Here is a 17,765-nt window from a genome sequence, read left to right as displayed (position 1 = left end):
CTTAATATTCAAAAATCTTCCTACCACTGTGTTCCCTCTCTGATCTCCACCCATACAGCTTAGACACTCTGATTGTCTAGAACCATAGGTTCTTGCCAGGACTCCGTCAAGATATTCTTTTCACAAGAAACACTCATAAATGTTGAACTAGACCAACCCTTGCAATCAGGTGTACACAGATATGGATGCATGTGCACAGAAGCACATAACTCTTGTCGGTTGCTGTAACTAGTTTGCCCCTCCATTTGTTATTTTGTTTTGTTTAATTTTGTTTTGTGTCATTATTTTATTTTATTAATAACATTTTCCCATTTATTTTACGTAACGACCACAGTTTCCCCTCCCTCCTGTCCTCCAAGTCTCCCCTTCACTTCCCCTCTCCCCTTGCTTTCCTCCATCTCCATTAGGAAAGGAGAAGACCTGCCATGTGGTATCTCTGAGACAATCAGCTACCCCTTCGTTTGTGTTTCATTTATTGTAGAATTAGATAAGCTCCTGAGTCACTTCCCTTTTTCCTCTTCATTCAGAACATGTATTAAATGTCTCCGTCAGGCATATTCCAGACCTAGGCATAAGAGAAAAGGAATATAGATTTTAAAATTTTTCTTTGTTTTTTTGGGGGGGGGGGTATGAATACTTTGTCTGCATGTATGTGTATGCATCTGTGCATGACTAACCCTGAGGAGGCCAGAAGAGGGCATCAAATAACTTGAAACTGGGGATACAGACAATTATGAGCTGCCACATAGGCACCAGAAACCTAACCTATGTCCACTGCAGCCAGTGAGCCATCTCTCCAGCCTCGTGAGAAGAAATATGTGTAGATAATAAATTCAGATTGAATGTGGCCAGTGGCACAGCTCTCCTCTCTGCTCCTTCTATCTTTGAGTGTTGGCTACTATTTGGATTTCAGCTGAGCTATCTCAAGATAATGGGCTTTCCTAAACACTCAATTTTGAATAAATGCTGTGTTGATAAATTTTAATTCTCTGATTTAATTGCAGATTATTATTTGTTCACATGTAAAATTGATTATTTGGTTGCCTAATGATTGATTACCCCATATCTATTTTGTTGTTGTTGTTGTTTATTTGTTTGTTTGTTTTGAGACAAGGTCTCTATAAAGTCCTGGCCATACTAGAGCTCACTATGTAGACCAGGCTGGCTGTGAACTCTCTGAGATCCTTTTGTCTCTGCCTACCTTACCACGCACCTTTTAAATTATTATGAACAAATAGGAGTTTTGTTCTCTTGATGCTGTCTGCCTGAGATAGAAGGACCAACCTCTCCCTGGGGCATGGGCAGAATGTAAACATTGCTACAGCATTGTAAATACTGTTAAGGTTATAAACACCACCTTTTAAATAAGCTGAGATATTGGGGAGCAGGATGACTTGATTCCCTAATTGGAAGGCCCTCCTGTGGTTGTTCCTTAAGCCAAGTACTATAAGACATATGACCAGAAGAACTTCCATGATAACAGCATCATCTTTGAACACTACATTCGAGGAAGTTACACAGCAGCCTGCTGCTGAACCACAATTCTGACTCTCAAAGCATAGTCTTAACTATGAATGTTTCAAATGGCTTGGAGTGGCCATTTTTGGATAAGTCTTGCTGATAGCCTATAACCAATTCTTCTCAGACCAGATGGGGACCGCTTTCCATGGCAATCCAGTAGAAGGCCTGTGATGGTGTAAATGCAGACTTTCATTCATATTAAGTACCCTTGTGATAGAAATAGATGTAATCCCTTATCTGTATGAGGGATTGTGCTGACTGCTACAAACAGCAGGTTTCATTTGCATAAAAACCTGTTGTTGGTACAAACACATTTGACTATTTAAGTCAGATTTGTGAGACAACTGGAAAGAACTCTTCTTCATTGCCTCACTGCCTCCCCTACAGTTTCAACAAAGGCTTCAATCCAGTATTCTTTCCTTGCCAACTTTTCATGTTTACCATTAATCACTACAGTGTGCTGAGCTGATAACACAGAGGAAGAAGGTGAGGACAGGGATGAAGGAAGCAACAACTGCCACATTGATTATGGTAGTAGCATTCATGACAAGAGGCAACTGAAGCAATCCAGAGAGAAGCTAGAGAAGAGACAACTGAGAGCAGAGACAATGGAGCCAACTAAGTCTGTGAAGAACTGAAGATGAGCAAATGTAGGCCAGGGTCATTGGGAGGGTTTCAATGACCTACCAAGCCTTCATGGCCAATGGTCTCAGAAACTCTAGATCTGAGAATTGTAACACTAGCTGCTGTCAAGGGCTCAGGATCCTGCACACTAGATTATTAGAAATGGGTTAATCGAGATGTGAGAATTAGCCTATAAGAGGCTACAGATAACGGGCCAGGCAGTGTTTAAAAGAATACAGTTTGTGTGTAATTATTTTGGGTAAAGCTAGCCAGGTGGCGGGAAGTGGCCCGCTACTCCTTATTACAACAGAGTGGCACCCAATGTGGTAATGAACTCCACGTAAAAGCTGAGAGGGCTTAAAAAAAAAGGGGAGAGAGAATTTAAGACAGCTTTTTGCTGTTTCTGGTTTGCGTGCCGAAAAGAAATTGACTGCTCTCCGAGATGGATGCCCGTGTCTTGTCCCGGTAAGCCACACTCAAGTGGCAATACGGATATTAGAACTGGGTTATCAATATGTAAGAGCTAGCCAATAAGAGGTTATAACTAATGGGCCAGGCAGTGTTTAAAAGGATACAGTTTCTGTGTAGTTATTCCAGGTATAAAGCTAGCCAGGTGGCGAGACGCAGCCCCGCCGCTTCCCACTACAAAGGTTCAGCCTACTGCTGCTTGATGCTGCCTCCTGTAGATACTCAATGGTGTTAGAAACCAAAACTTGAAAATATCTAGTAAGTTATGGGGCTCCTGATGGTTAAATCCCAGAATCATAAGTCTCCAATCTAAGTGCCCAGATCCATAAGTCTCTTGCTTCTAGAGCCTATAGTAACAGGCTTTTTGCCTTCAAAGTCTGGAGTCTTAAGGCTCTGCTGCTCCAGTCTATATATCAATTCTCGGGTTCTAAGGACTGAGAATTGTCAGCACTGGAATGGCTTTACCTTGTCTGAGCACAGTTCCAGCCCAGGCGAAATAAGAGGATCCCAGCTAGCTCATAGGTAACCTGATCACCTGGCAGAGTGCCCCCAAACTGCAAATTCTCAAGAAAGCCCTCTGAAACAAACACACTCTCAGCAGCATGTCCTCACTGCAGCCCATGTGACTTCCTGGCTAGCAGAGCTGACATCGGGACCCACTCCACCAGTGCTGATACTTGATTCCTTGGGCAGGAACTACATACAGTTCGCTTGTTGTCCCCAGAGTATAACCCAGGCCTGGACACATAAGAAAGACCCAGTAAGAGAGGGAGGAAAGAAGCCTGGCGGCCAACAGTCCAAGGCTTCTTGATCTTGGGTTGAAAGAGAATCCACTGCTTGCAGTCAGAGGCCGATCAAGTGGCCCAAGTCCCTGACATAACCTTTCATGCCTGACTTCCTCCAAGCTCACATCCACTCGTTGAAACCTTTTATATTACCAAATAATGTGAGAGGTTTGTTTTCCCCCAGAATAGAGTGGGCCCAGGTTACTTCCCATGACTCTGTGGTTGGTATTTTGGCTATTCAAGGGTCATTGGTCCATGTTTACTCAAGACGCCATGTCCCCTCTTCACCCCTGCTAGAAGGAGCCTGCCAGGTACCTGGAAGGGCCCCCATTGTTAAGAAGTCACCTCTCAGGGCCGGGTTTTTCCCTGTTGGTACAACTTCTGGGCCCATAGGCTGAGAAGAGAACTGGCATTTACTGAATACATCAAATGGGTAGAACACTCCCAAATGTGGGGGTTTAAAACTTAAAGGTTTACATAAAAATCACTCTAAATATGCTACAGACTCAGGCAAAGGTGGTTAAAGTCGGAAAGAGAAGGGTATTATAAGCAAAGAAACAAGAAGAAGGTCTTGATCTGGCTTGGTATAGAGGCACATACTAGTGACTATCGTGCTGGGGAGCCTGAGATAGGAAGCCATCCTGGACTATATAGTGAGTATCCAGCCTGCCTTAGTTGCAAGACCCCATGACAAAAAAATAAAGATAAAAGGGTAATGATTATATTAATGAAAAAAATCAGAAGTAGAAATTAAAATGTAACTGGTCATATAAATAAATATTTGGCAGGCATGACAATGGTAGTTTGACTTCTTATTTCCACTCCTTTGTTTCTTTCTTATTATAGAATTTTGTGTCCATTTCATTGCTAAAGTACATTACAGAGGGCTCTACTTGAGCCCCAGGAATAAACATTTAGCCCTTCTGATGTTTGACTTGGCTTTATGACCTAGCAAGCTGGAAGGAAGCAGCAGCATCAAGGGTGCTCACAGGCTGAGTGTGACCTATTATGCTTCTTTCCTAGCCCTAGAAAGAATACGCTGCTGGGAGCCACTGTATGACAGAATAAATACTAACTCGCCTAGACATTCTGGGCCCAGCCTATTCTGTTGAATCCAGAGAATTTCAACCAATATTTTCAAAGTTCAGCACACTGAAAAAAAAAAACAGCATAAGAAAGAAAAATGAGTGTTCTTGTGAGCATCTGAGATGGTGACTTCTTTTATCAACTAATTGGCACATTACAAATAACTATAGAAACAGTATGATAAATAGACAAATCAATAAAGAAATGGAATATTATGCTGATATAGGTACAATTGACAACATAAATTTATGTTATGTCTAATAGACTACATAGGGAAGGGAGATATTGCTGGCTCCCTTGGGAGAGGGTGTGAGAAGCTGTGGCATCAACCAGATGCCAGATACCAGGAGTCAAGTAAAAGGCCAACAGCTGACTTGTTTATTCAGCAATGGGAAGAGCCTTATACACTCTACTCCCAGCACCCAGGCTGCTGTCTGATCCATTGACATTGTATAGTTGCCACTCATTGGCTAGGCATAATCAGGACCTCTAACAACACTTGTTGCTAGGCCCTCAAGCAGACTCCAGATTGGCTCATCTCTCAGCCTTGTAGGCCTTATCTTCCTATAGGGAGGGACAGAGGGAAGAAGTATTGGGAAAGAAGACTGCAATATGGGGGCATTTGTGGGGTGATGTGGAAACCTAGTGCAGCTGAAATTTCCTGTAACCTATGGAGATGACCCTAGTGTGCAGTCCTAGATCAGAGGATAAGAAGCTTGAACTGGCCATCATCTGTAACCAGACAAGCCAGTCAGTAGTGGGTCTGGGATACCAACACAGCCAGAAAACCTTTGACCCACAACTTGTCCTGCCTGCAAGATGTACTGAGGCTAAGAGCCTGTGGAAGTGGCCAATCAATGACTGGTCTAACTTGAGGCATATACCATGAGAGGAAGCTCATGCCTGACACTGCCTGGATGGACCAGAGACCTTGGGTAGAACCAAACACAATTTGAAAAAAAGTCAATGAAATAACTTTTAATGATATCCTACTATATGCACACATTGGTGCCTAGCCCAATTGTCACCCAAGAGGTTTTCTCTAGCAGCTTATAGGAACAGATGCAGAGCCCCACACCCAAACATTAGGTGGAGCTCAGGGAACCCTGAAGATAAAGGGGACAGATTGTAGGAACCAGAGGGGTCAAGGATACCAGGAGAACACAGTTCACAGAATCATATAAAAAGGGCTCATGGGACATCACAGAGACTAGAGGCAATCACAGAAGTTGGATGGGTCTGAGCTAGGCCCTCTCCACATACATTACATACATTAACTTGCAGGTTTTGTAAGACTTCTAACAGTGGAACTTGGGAATATCTCTGACTCTTTTGCCTGCTCTGGGTTGCCTTATCCAGCCTTGATATGAGGGTTTGTGCCTAGTCTTATTGGATCCTCTTATACCGTGATATCCCTGAAAGGCCTGTTCATTTCTGAAGAGAAAGAGAGGAGCAATGATCTGGTAGAAAAAAAGTAGGGTGGGACTAGGAGGAGTAGAGAAAGGAAAGGTTGTGGTTGGGATGTATTGTATGAAAGTATAAATAAAGTGAAAAAATTAAAAAATAAAACTGTACTCAAATGATTAAATATTGCTAATCAAAATTCAAAAGGACATAAGCAAATAACTCATTTATTTTGATAATTTTATTAATTATTTTCAAATTTCAGACAATGAATTTTGACTGTAATTATCTCTACTTTTCTTCCTGACTCTTCCCAGGTCCACCATTACCTCTTTACTTCTTCAACTTCCCAATCTTCTTTATTTTTAAATAACCCATCATGTCAGGTTTATGCTGCCCATATATTCCTGGGTATTGGACTACCTGCTGGAGTGTAGTCTCCTACCAAAAACCACTCTCTTAAAGAAACCTGATTATTTTTCCCCAGAAACAATTGTCATTATTTCCTCAGGAGTTGGGGTCTCATGACCCTCTCTCAACTCATGCTAGAATGTTGACTGGCTTGATCTTCTGCAGATCTTATGCAGGCAACCACAGCTACTGTGAGCTGAGTTCTGCAGTTCCTATCATATCCAAAAAACACTGTCTTACTCTGACCCTCCCTGACCTCTGGCTCTCACAATCTTTACAGCCCTTTTGTGCTAATCCCTGAGGTGTGGGGAGAGAGAGTCATATAGATATCCCATTTATGGCTACTGACACTTATTCTCAGCACCTTGACCAGTTGTGACTTTCTGGGTTAACCACAATCCACCATACAATGAAATTTCTTTGATGTGCTTTGAGAGCTGCATTAATCTATTGTTAAGAGATATGAATCTAAAGAAAAGCTTGATATTATATTCATTTAGCATAATAATAGTAATAACTTTACCTTTGGGACCTAGGAGATCCCCAACCTTGGGTTCTTGGCCAAATTTCTAGTACTAGGTGTGTGTTTTCTCCTGTGGAGCATGCCTTAAATCCAATCAGAAAGTGATTGGTTGTCCCTAGAACATTCATGTTGCTATTGTACCCATGGGCGAATACTCCAGTCATTATTGTAGTTCACAGGGTTTGCTTTTGGTTAAGACTGTTGATGAATCCCTCCCATTCCCAGCACCCTACATGGGACCTTCTGGTACTGTGAAAGCTAGTCATCACTGAGAATGCTCTCTTGTCAGTGCCAGCTTGATTTATCCATGTCCTGTGGTCAATGTGTGTGGTGTCGTCAGCTGCAGGATGTGCAACCAAGAGCAGTGGTAATAGCCTGGACTGATTTAGGAGACTCTGGAACATCTCTGACCAACAACTTGAGGGCAAGTATCCTATGCCTGGCACTGGGCTTTTACCTAGAAAACTATGGCTTCTAGGATGTGCATAACCTCCTATGTAGGTTACATACAATTAGACTCCTTTACGTGGATAGCTGTATGAAGATTATAAAACAGTAAGTTTCCATATGATTGTTTCAAAAATCCTTAGTGTTAGTTATCCCTCCTTGTACCCTCTCATCCTGGTACTGACCAAGAATCTTCCTCCCTACAGGTAAGAAGAGAACTCTTAAAGTGTGTGTGTGTGTGTGCGTGTGTGTGTGTGTGTGTGTGTGTGTGTGTGTGTGTATAGAAACACACATACAAAACCACATAATTTAAAATTAGTTATTAAAGCCCAGCAGCACACTTATAGCACAGCCTCGGGAATCTGACTCCCTATTTTCACTAGTCTACAGATTGGTCATGGGAGAACTTGTAAATAATCTTCACCACTTTGCACTTCAATATTCCAAGTTATAATTGAAAAGAACGATAGCATCTACATTAGAGTCCCTGACACAATGTAAATGTCATGAGAATATTAAATATCAGACAAAATATGACATAGTGCAGGAATTCAAAGATGGCTCAAAACTAAAAAAAAATATATAATTCATTAAGCTAATATACATAAAGTTTTGCTAAAAAGTATCAATTCTAATATGTATGAGCATAAAGCTTTAAATTTACTCTGTTCTCAATACTAGTACAAGTATCAAATTCTTCACATTCTCTCTTCAAAAACCCCTGCAATGCCCGACTCCTGGGATTGATTAAGACACACCCAATAGAATTTTGTCCCTACCTTTGTCCTTAAGATTTCTTGTTTCACATTCAACTCACTACAGTAACCACAAAGTACTGGTGGAGTTTGAAGCTATTACTTCCTAAAGTAAATGACGGGCAGTGGCCTATCTCGTGCTTATTTGAATATATGACTGATATCAGACTTGGGATTAGTTTGGAGCTAGAGTTCCTGACAGTCCTAAGAAGTCAAGTTTGGTTACCCATACTCAATGAGACAAATATTGTCAAATTAACAGTGAAAAACAGAAAAGGGAAATTTATTCCAGTGTAATCATACTAGGAAGAGGGACAAAGAAATGCAGAGATCCCTAGGTCTATTTTCAGGGTCCTGGCATGAGATTAAAGTTTAAGAAGGACAGAATTATGCATAGTCAAGCACTCCTAGTCAGGATGTGGTACCACCCATCTTTAATCCACAGTTCTCTTGACTCTAGTCTCTCCTGTAAGGTGGTCTACAGACTTGTCAAAACTCTGTGAATTCTTTGGAGGAGGCAAGTCCCTCCTCTGGCTTTGCCCTTTTCCTTCTTCCAACATGAGACTCCTGGAGGAAATTCCAGTTCCCTGGGGTACCTTGTTTCTTTGTCTGGTAGCCTAAGGGAGTAACACAAATGTCACTCTAGAATGTTCTCCCTCCTGTTAGGTTTTCATGATGGTCACATGAACTTGTATACATGGATGTTATTCTAGTTTACATGAAAGGTGAAGAGAATATTGGTCCAAAAGTGTGTTCTCACAGGGAATTACTAGCCAGTGAGGATATTGCTGCTTTTCAGAACACACTGACTGGTTTTATCTGATTGTTTAGTATCTTCTCACTGTTCCTCGTGGGAACCAGTTCCATTAGAAAGGATTCTGCAAGAGCCTCCCATCAGAGTGCAGCACAAATAATAAAAACCCAGAGACAGATGTCAGGGTTCAACCTGAAGGTCTGAAAAGCAAAGCAGCTCTTACCGTTACTTTAGACTGAAATGGCAATCCGGCCTCCACAAATTCTCAGAGTAAGACTGAGCTGAGAGCTGTCTCTTCCCATCTTATATTTCTCTCTGGTACAGGGATTAAAGGTGTACACCACTACAACCCAGCTTCTATGGGGAACTAGTGTGGCTACTGGGATTAAAGGTGTGTGCCACCACCGCCTGGTCTGTTAGGCTGAACAGAGGGGCTGCTTTACTCTCTGAACTTCAGGCAAGCTTTATTCATTAAAATACAAATGAAATGTCGCTACATCAAAGTATGGCATCAGTTGCTCATGAAGATCCACAGTGTCTTGTTACTGGGGTCTTGTGTTTTAGGGAGCAAATGCTCACGTGTCGGGAATAAATGACAGCTCAGCCCAGGAGAAGTATCCCCTGAGAGCTGAGGTGGTACCACATTGTCCTGGCGTCGCGAGGCTCATAGTTACCGTTCATTCGTCTTTATATTTGATGTGTGTCACTAGTTAGATTTTATTTATTTATCCATCTTATTTTTTACTTCTGAGATTATAATTTCAATATTTCTCCCTTCTTCTTCTTCCCTCCAAACCCTCCTATACACTTGCCGTGGTCTCCTTCAGATTCATGGTCTCTTTTTTCACCAGCTATTATTGCATGCATATATGTAAATTCATATACATATATACACATACATAAATACTCATATGACCTATTCAGTCTGTGTACTGCTACCTGCATATGTGTTTTCAGGACTGACAGCTTGGCCCTGGACAACGAATTAGCGTACTCATTCCTGGGGAAGACCCCTTCTTCCACTCCATGCTTTCCTCAGTTTCTAGAGTTCTTTGTGTAGGGTTCAGGTCAGGTCTCCCATTTCTTTTTTCCTCATGACTCAGCAAAATCAGATACTCAGTGTTCAGCACTGAAGTACTTCTAGAACTGGGAATTTTTTTTTGGGGGGGGGGGGTGGGGTTCTGCTTGTTTTTTTTGAGACAGGGTTTCCCTGGGTAGTCCTGGCCTGGATGCCCTTGAACTCTTCACATAGACTAGGCTTCAAACTCAGGAATCCCCTAAGTGCTGAAATTAAAGGTGTGTGCTACCACTGCCCATCCTGAGAATAATAATGTTATTATCATTATCATCATTATTATTATTATTTAATTTATTCCTTTGTGTTTGTTTTTGAGACAGGATTTCTCTGTGTAACCAGGGCTTTCCTGACTATCTTGGAACTCAATCTATAGACCAGACTAGCCTCAAACTCATTGAGATCCACCTGTCTCTGCTTCCCTCCTGAGTGGGGGGAAAATTAAAGGTGTGAGCCACCTCTTCCAGCTTGAAAATAACTTTTATGCCTGACTTGGATGGTGAGCCAGGGAAGCTGAGGGAAATTAAGCATCCTTATCCAAACAACTTAGAAGGATGGTCTCATGGGCACAGTGGGAGAAAGGATATTTTTCTTATGCAAGTTCTGAGGTCACCCAAGGGTGGCCAGCTCCCTTTTCCCACTCTAATCCTCCTTAGGCTAGAAAGGGGGATTGGTAACACTCCCAGTGAGGGGCCTCATCTTTGCAGACCCAGTGGTGGCAATCTTAGAGTCTTTCTTCAGACTCAGAACCTCCTAGTCTCAGCTGTGCCCTGGAGGCCAATAGCCAGGACTGGAAGCTGGCTCTACTCATATTTCTCTTTCTCTGTGCAAAGAGACCATAGCAAGTGCCAGAAAATCATCTGACAAAGTTCAGCACACACATTCCTGATTTAAAAGAAAAAAAGTACCTTGCTCTCTGTGGCTGAACACTCCAGTCCTGAAAAAAAAAAACTGAAAATAAACCTTAGCAAACCAAGAAAAAAGGGAGCTTCTCTACCTTGGTACCAAGTATCTCTTAGAAACCTAAAACATGCAAATTAAAAATAAAATCAGCATTCAGAAAATGGGTTTCATGATGATATTTTCATAAAGGCATAATTTGTACTTTGCTATACTACCATCTCTTGGTCAGTCTCCCCTCTGATCTCTTTCATCCCCTAAGTCCCCTACCTGATTTCATGGTGGGGTGTGTGTGTGTGTGTGTGTGTGTGTGTGTGTGTGTGTGTGTGATAAATATAGTTTTTACATATAAAAGAAAATGAGGCATTTTTCTGAGTCAGGCTTATTTACCCAATATGGTGGTCTCAAGTCCATCAGTTCTCCCACAGATGACATAATTCTGTTTCTCTTTATGTTAGAATATGACTCAATTTTGGTCATATGCCACACTTTCTTTGTCTATTCATTTATTGATGGACACCGAAGCTATAAATTAGCTAATGGGAATATTGACACAATAAGTGGGGATATCCATGGTTCATTGTGTTATATCAACCATTTACCAAGGAAAGATGGAGCAATGCATTTTCAATGGTGAAATAATAGAAAACTTCCTGGGACACATTAGAAGAATATGTGCATATATATGTTTGATATGCTCCAGTGGATGGTCCCACATCCTTGCACACATAAGCAGCACTGAATGAATTTAGTGATTTAAGAAGAAGATGAGGAGGTTTAAAAATAGAGGAGACGGGACATGAGGTGTAGGAGAGATCAAGAGGAGTTGGAAGACAGAAATGAGCATGGATGTGATCATATTTAATTATATACATGTATGAGATTCTAAAATTTTATAGTTATAAATAATATAGGCAAGGTACATATATATGTATTAGGAACAAGGAAAAATACCATCATTTGTAAATGCAATGGTTAATGTGTAACACATTAAAGATTCACCTGTATTGAAAGTATTAAGAGAAAAACAAGACTCTAAAATGTTGGTTGGGTATAAGATCAATTAAAAAAATTATGCTTTCCCTGAAACCAGCAATATCTCACTAAAAATGTGTCCAAAAAAATACTATAGTAACAATAGCAAGTAATGCCATAAAAATAGACCTAATAGAAAAGGGACCAATATCAACTTTTAGAGCTTTAGACTGTCTATATAACTGGGAATATATGGTTTTTTCCTGTTTTTCCCTCTCAGAAAACCCTCAACAACTTGTATGTAGGGCCCTAATCACACAGAATAGACGGATCAGCTTAGCAGTTAATGTTTGAGAAAGTGTAAGCAACATTCCTCCACCTGGCTTTGTCCTGGGCTTCCTGCTGCAGAGAGAGGGTCAGAAGGTGGAAGCACAGGAGCTTTTTAGAGATAAGAGGTACAGATTGGCTGTCCCCTCAAGGCATAGTTACACCCCTGTGACTATGTAGGGTGTGGATCATGGTCCCATTCCACATAGCTGAGACTAGAATGGATCACATAATCCACCTTGTGCATTTGAGACTGGGATGACTCAGAAACCTGCACCTTGGGTTCTACCTTCACCCATGGCACAGCAGATACCTGAGTAGGGGTGGAAAAGATGCTATCACTCACTCCTCACCATGGACCACATGGGCTCAGATCTGGAGTTACCTTGACATCAGACATCAGCATTGATGTCATGTTCTTCCAGATACCTCTTAAGCTCTCATGGCCCCTAATCTGGTTCTGTGACATCATGTAAAGATATATTAGCTGTATTAAATTATACCTAATAACAAATGTTATCAGTGCTTGTCAAGGCATTTGGTGTACAGAATGTGATCAGCAGTCTTTGTTGTAGTAATTGATATGGGTAATAACTTTGGTAGGTAGAATAATTGCAATAATCACTTTATTTTCATCCCATAGATCATGAAATGGTCTCAAAGGAAATAGTTATCCCCAAGATAACTTAACACCTGGAATATTGTTGAAAAATAGCTGATTTATTTCATAAGAGGGGAAAAAATGAAGTGCAGTTAATGATCGCAGCTGTGTCCATTAGCAGGCAACTACTTGAGTTAGGATCTGGGTATAAAGGGTAGTTCTCTTAAAATCCAGGGGATCTGCTGTTAGGTCAAGAGGCTAAATTGACACTTCTCGACCCAAGGGAGGGGACTATACATGTCAACCAGGGAAACTGTGCTCCACTAGTACTATACTGTGGCCCTATCTAGCTCCCTGACATCTATGAGAACGTATTTGACCTGAAAGCATGGGTGCAGGTGATAGGGAATATGGCCTAGTTCCACACACCAGGCTTTGCCCAAAGTTCCTTATGCCTATTTTTATGTTTAACCTGAACTTCTAAATCTTAGGGCAGTGAAAGGGTGAACTGCAGAAGGATAGACGGGGCAAGGGGCAGGCTGTGTAGTTTAGAGGATCCTTTCATGCTGGGACTTCAAGGACCACCGCTCACAAATGAAGAAACTGGACAAGGTGAGGAAAAAGAGGTCTCCATCTCATGGTGAAAACCAAGACTGACATGAGTGAATGTTCATAATGTATTCTAATGAAACTTTCAGGATGAGCTAATGAGTATGGAGAGAGTTTAGGGCCCATGTGGGTTGACTGCAAATATTGCTAATTCTAATAGTCACAAAAAAAAATGGTTGAAAGGAAGTTGCAGCATCCTATGGGTCAGGGGCGATCACCAGGATAGAGGCTAAAAAATATTGTGGAATTTTATCTTTTTAATCTAAATGCTTGATCAAAATTCACAAATGGCCAGGCGGTACTGCAGGCAGCCCTTATCATTCCATTTCCCATCTGTATACATCTCTACACACTTCTCTTTGCCTGTACCCCTGGGCTCTCCCGGGTACCAGTTGGTGTAATTCACAGAAGTCCCATCCAGGTATTGGAACTCTCCAGGGATCTTGTCTTCAACCATGCCCAAGTAGGCATAGATGTTGTACTTGGTCACGATGCTTGATATGGCCTCGTTCTCCTCTGGGCTCCTTGGTGTAGCAATGCTGCCACCTGCTCTGGTACATGTCTCTCTAATGGTATCAAAGTTGGCTGACTGTCCATTGGTGGAGAAAACTTTCTCTCCTACGGACAACATGGATCCTTGCAAGCTGAGGACTAAGCAGAGAAGCCTGGGTTAGACCACTGACCCTTAAACTTTCTCCATAATCTCTCCATCTCTGTCTTTCTTGGTGCTTTCCCTTCCTTTCCCCAGCCTCGTTTTAAGTCCATCTCTGTGTTCTCTAATAGATATCTCTGGATAGACAACAATTATTTATTGACAGAATCTACAGTTTCATGCTTTCTTGGGAGCAAATCCACGCCCACTTCTGTGTCATTCAAAGACAGTAGAAAAGGAAAGCAGCTTTCCTTTCTCCAAAGCCCCATGTCTACACTTGCCAGGCGTTTAGGTTTTGGATTCTGGAACTGGAGACTAGAGGGAAGCATTAAGACATCTGTGCTTGATGACACCTTAAACAGTCCCCTTACCTCCCATCATTTGATGCATCTTATGTCTGATCTCGAGGAGATCGGTCTGCAGTTCCTCATCCTGGTAAGCTGGAAATCCTGTGAAGATCCCACAATTTCAGGATGGGGGCAAGCCAGCAAAGAGCTCTGCTTGCCACCAAACAGGTATTCCACCAGCGACAAAGCCAGAATTCTATCATCTAATGCTGTGCACAGAGCCCAGACCCTAGTTATAAGGGTTCAGAAGTTTCCATACTCCTACACACCCATTTCTTAATGCAGCCTTGAGCCTGCTCTGCTTTCCTGTATCCCTTGACTGGCCCTGCATGCCCATGCTCATCTATGTGTTTTTCTGACTGAAGAAAAGGACCCCCATCTCATACACTCTACCAAGACCAGCAATGAGGACCTCTGAACTCTCCTGATGGGCTGCTAAATTGATCCATACCCTAGAGCTCTGTCAGCATGCATGATTCCTGATCACACCATCTGCCTGGATTCCAAGTCCATATAACCCTACACACATTTCAAGATGCCCCGGAATCTCATCCCTAAGAATGACCCCTAGGCCTCCCAGTGCTGCTTCCCTTCCCCTATAGTACACCATGTGCCTCTCTGTCTGCAGCCATGATGCTTGTCAGTCTCTGAAATGTGTTACTTAAACCCCTATGGCTTCTCTCTTCAACTTCCTAATTTCTTATTTAGGTTGAGCAGTATGCCTTGGACCCTTCCTACAATTCCTCATGTGACTGACAAGCTGGACCATATTACCAATGACTGCTGCCCCCAGCCCTGCTCACCTGGAAAACCCCTCTCTCCGGGCTCTCCCTTGTCTCCACGTTCTCCAGGGGCACCAGGGGCTCCAGGCATCCCATCACGCCCAGGAAGACCTGGCATTCCTCCAGGGGGACCCATGGGACCTACAGAGTGAAGAGGACACAGACATGGGGACCTTTAGCATGCGGGTGAATCACTTGTCTCTCCATGGGAACCTTGAAGACACAGACTACAACCTAAGGACTCCAGAAAAGTTCCATCATCTAGTACCCTGTACGGGATGGCTCTCATAAAAATAGGTCTCTGTCCCCGAGCTAAAAATGTAGTAATCCATACAGTAAGTACCTGGAAGTCCAGGGTCACCTTTGATACCATCTCTCCCATCTCTGCCAGGCATGCCATGGTTTCCAGGAGTGCCGGGGATCCCAGGACTTCCGGCACACACTTCTGTCCCATTGCACTTGATACCAGCAACAGCAGCCAAGAAGAGGACGAAGGCCAAAGAACACAGCGACATGGCTGCTGCTCCAGTGGCTTCTCCTGCAGGAGGGAAGAATTACCAACCCATCTGTAGCATTAACGTGGCTGCCCTCTGCCACGCCCCGTTCTTGCTGTACTTCGCGGGCCCCAGGAACAGAGTAGATCATGACAGACAAGCAGATACAGTCAAGAGTACCAACAAGACCCAAACTCTTCCCAGTCAGCAACCCCCAGGAGTATCTATTATCTAACACAGTCTTACACTCCAGCCCTCCAGCTTCAGATAACATGATCCTTGATTGGAGGAGTAGAGCTCAGGAGAGTCAGGCGCCTGAATCCTCAAGGAGATTCTTTTCTGTTCTAGCCTGACTGCCCGAGAGAAATCCCTGTACCTCTCTGACCTAAGCTGACCCTTATGTGAAAGTCCAAATAAGGCTGTCTATTAGCTGGTCTGTGCCTCCGTATTTTAAGTTACTCTGTTTTGGGTTCTCAGGAATCAGAGAGCCAATGACAAACCGTGATGAGCAGGGTTCATGGTTCCGCCAAAATGTCAGCAGTATGCAGTACCTTCCTGCCCAGTCAGCCCTAATTAGGTGTGAGGCTCTTACCTTCAGAAAATCAAAACCAGAGGACACCTCGGCGCTGGTGGCCAAGCTCACGCGCACGCAGCCCACAGGTGGTGTGGCTGTCTCCCTCCAAGTCAGAGTGGATATGTGGACAACATCACTTATAGACGTGCAGGCTGTCAGCAGGCTGTCAGCTTTCCCCACCCTCAGAGTCCCTATCACAAGGGAGGGCCTGGCAGGAAGCAGACATCTCATTTACACAGCTCAGTTTCCTTCAGAGTACTTCACAAGAAAAGCACTTAGAACCCTTGAGCAGAGCACGGAATCTGCAGGAAGCAAACTCCAAGTGTGTGGGGAGGGAATCTTTGTCTCTATCAAAGTCGCCCCTCTCTTCTGAATTAACACCGCTGACTGGCAGCACAGACTGAAAACCTTTACCCAGGTTCTGATGAAGATCCACTACCACTCAGAGAAGAAACAAAGCATCAGAACAAGCCTGACACAGAAACACTGCAAAGGCTAGCTACTCTATGCTCCACCCATGGCCATAGAAAAGAAAGCAGAAAGCAAATTATAATGATGAAAATTGATAAAGGTATTAGGAATTAAGGAGATTAAATAAAGGAGGATCAGAAAAAAAATGAAGCCTGGTTAAATAAAAGAATGTGGGGGGGAGAAAGAAGAGGAAAGAAGCAGACCAAGCCACACACAAAAAGTCTATTTATAAAGTAAAAAACACACAAAGGTAGTTCATGGTGAGAAGAGGAAGAGAAGAATTGAAAAATGCTTTCCAGAATAAAATGAAGTGCAATGCAAGGGCAGAAGATGGCTCAGCCAGTAAAGGGCTTGCTGTGAGACTGCATCCACACCCAACATGATGGAGCGGCAGTGGTCCTCTGTAGTCCCAGCTGCCCTCTGTCAGGATGGAAGTGGATACAGGAGAACCTGCCGAAGCTCCCTTGTCAGCTAGCCTGGAGTGCACAGCAGCAATCCGAACCCTTATGAAACAAGGCAGAAGGTGAGGACTGACGCTCGAGCTGTCCTCCAGCCTCCCCAAGCATGCAGCACCATATGCATGTCCACGTTCACACACACAAACATGCAAAGGAGATACAGAAACAACCATTTGCACATTAAAAGAGATTCAGCACTTTATCAAGCAGGGAAATATGAAGCAACACTATCACCTAACAAGCCAGAGAACAAGCAACAAGTCCTGGGCACATAAAGAAACTTTCCAGCTCAGACTCTTCTAGTTGAGTGGAAAATAGGACAGTGGTTTTGGAAGACACTTTGGGAGCTCCCCAGCATATTAAACAAATAATTGTTCTTATGATGCAACAATTCAATTCCTAGATTTATACCTAAAATAATTAGAAATAGGTATTACAAAACCTGTACACAGCTGCTCAGATCCAAATGGTCTAAATAGCCCCGGTATTTATTCATGACCCACTGATGAGCAAACAACATGTAATGGCGCATTATTTAGGCAAAGAAAGGACAAAAGTAAGGATATGTGCTATGGTATGGATAAACCTTGCAAGCAATTTGCCAAATGAAAGGTACAAAAGACAATACATATAATTATTCTAATTATATTAAATGTCTAGAGTAAGCAAGTCATCCAGACAGAAAGTAAATAGTCATCACTAATGGGTAAGGGATAAAGAAA

At 42.7% G+C, this 17,765-nt stretch overlaps 1 protein-coding gene across 1 annotated transcript; it reads right to left on the bottom strand.

Annotated features, from left to right (window-relative positions):
• Window positions 1–13,539: 13,539 nt before the first annotated feature.
• Window positions 13,540–15,561, bottom strand: LOC121455396 (pulmonary surfactant-associated protein A). The gene is made up of 4 exons (XM_041663049.1): window positions 15,390–15,561; window positions 15,068–15,187; window positions 14,289–14,366; window positions 13,540–13,916 (listed from the first exon to the last, which is right to left on the bottom strand). The coding sequence occupies exons 1-4, from the start codon at window positions 15,559–15,561 to the stop codon at window positions 13,540–13,542; spliced, it is 747 nt and encodes a 248-aa protein (XP_041518983.1).
• Window positions 15,562–17,765: the final 2,204 nt, after the last annotated feature.

Source organism: Microtus oregoni, unplaced genomic scaffold (assembly GCF_018167655.1).
Source record: "Microtus oregoni isolate MIOR12 unplaced genomic scaffold, Mior012 000013F_ref0000133, whole genome shotgun sequence".
Classification (NCBI taxonomy): domain Eukaryota; kingdom Metazoa; phylum Chordata; class Mammalia; order Rodentia; family Cricetidae; genus Microtus; species Microtus oregoni.
Note: the sequence above shows the minus strand (reverse complement) of the source record. Positions and strands in the feature narration are given on the sequence as shown.

What these genes read in the sequence shown, in the direction of transcription:
- LOC121455396 (XM_041663049.1), bottom strand. Translation starts at nt 15,561, where the DNA reads ATGTCGCTGTGTTCTTTGGCCTTCGTCCTCTTCTTGGCTGCTGTTGCT. An exon ending in CGGAGAGAGGGGTTTTCCAG is followed by an intron (nt 14,367 to 15,067) that starts GTGAGCAGGGCT and finishes GGATCTTCACAG; the next exon opens with GATTTCCAGCTTACCAGGAT. An exon ending in GATGCATCAAATGATGGGAG is followed by an intron (nt 13,917 to 14,288) that starts GTAAGGGGACTG and finishes TTCTCTGCTTAG; the next exon opens with TCCTCAGCTTGCAAGGATCC.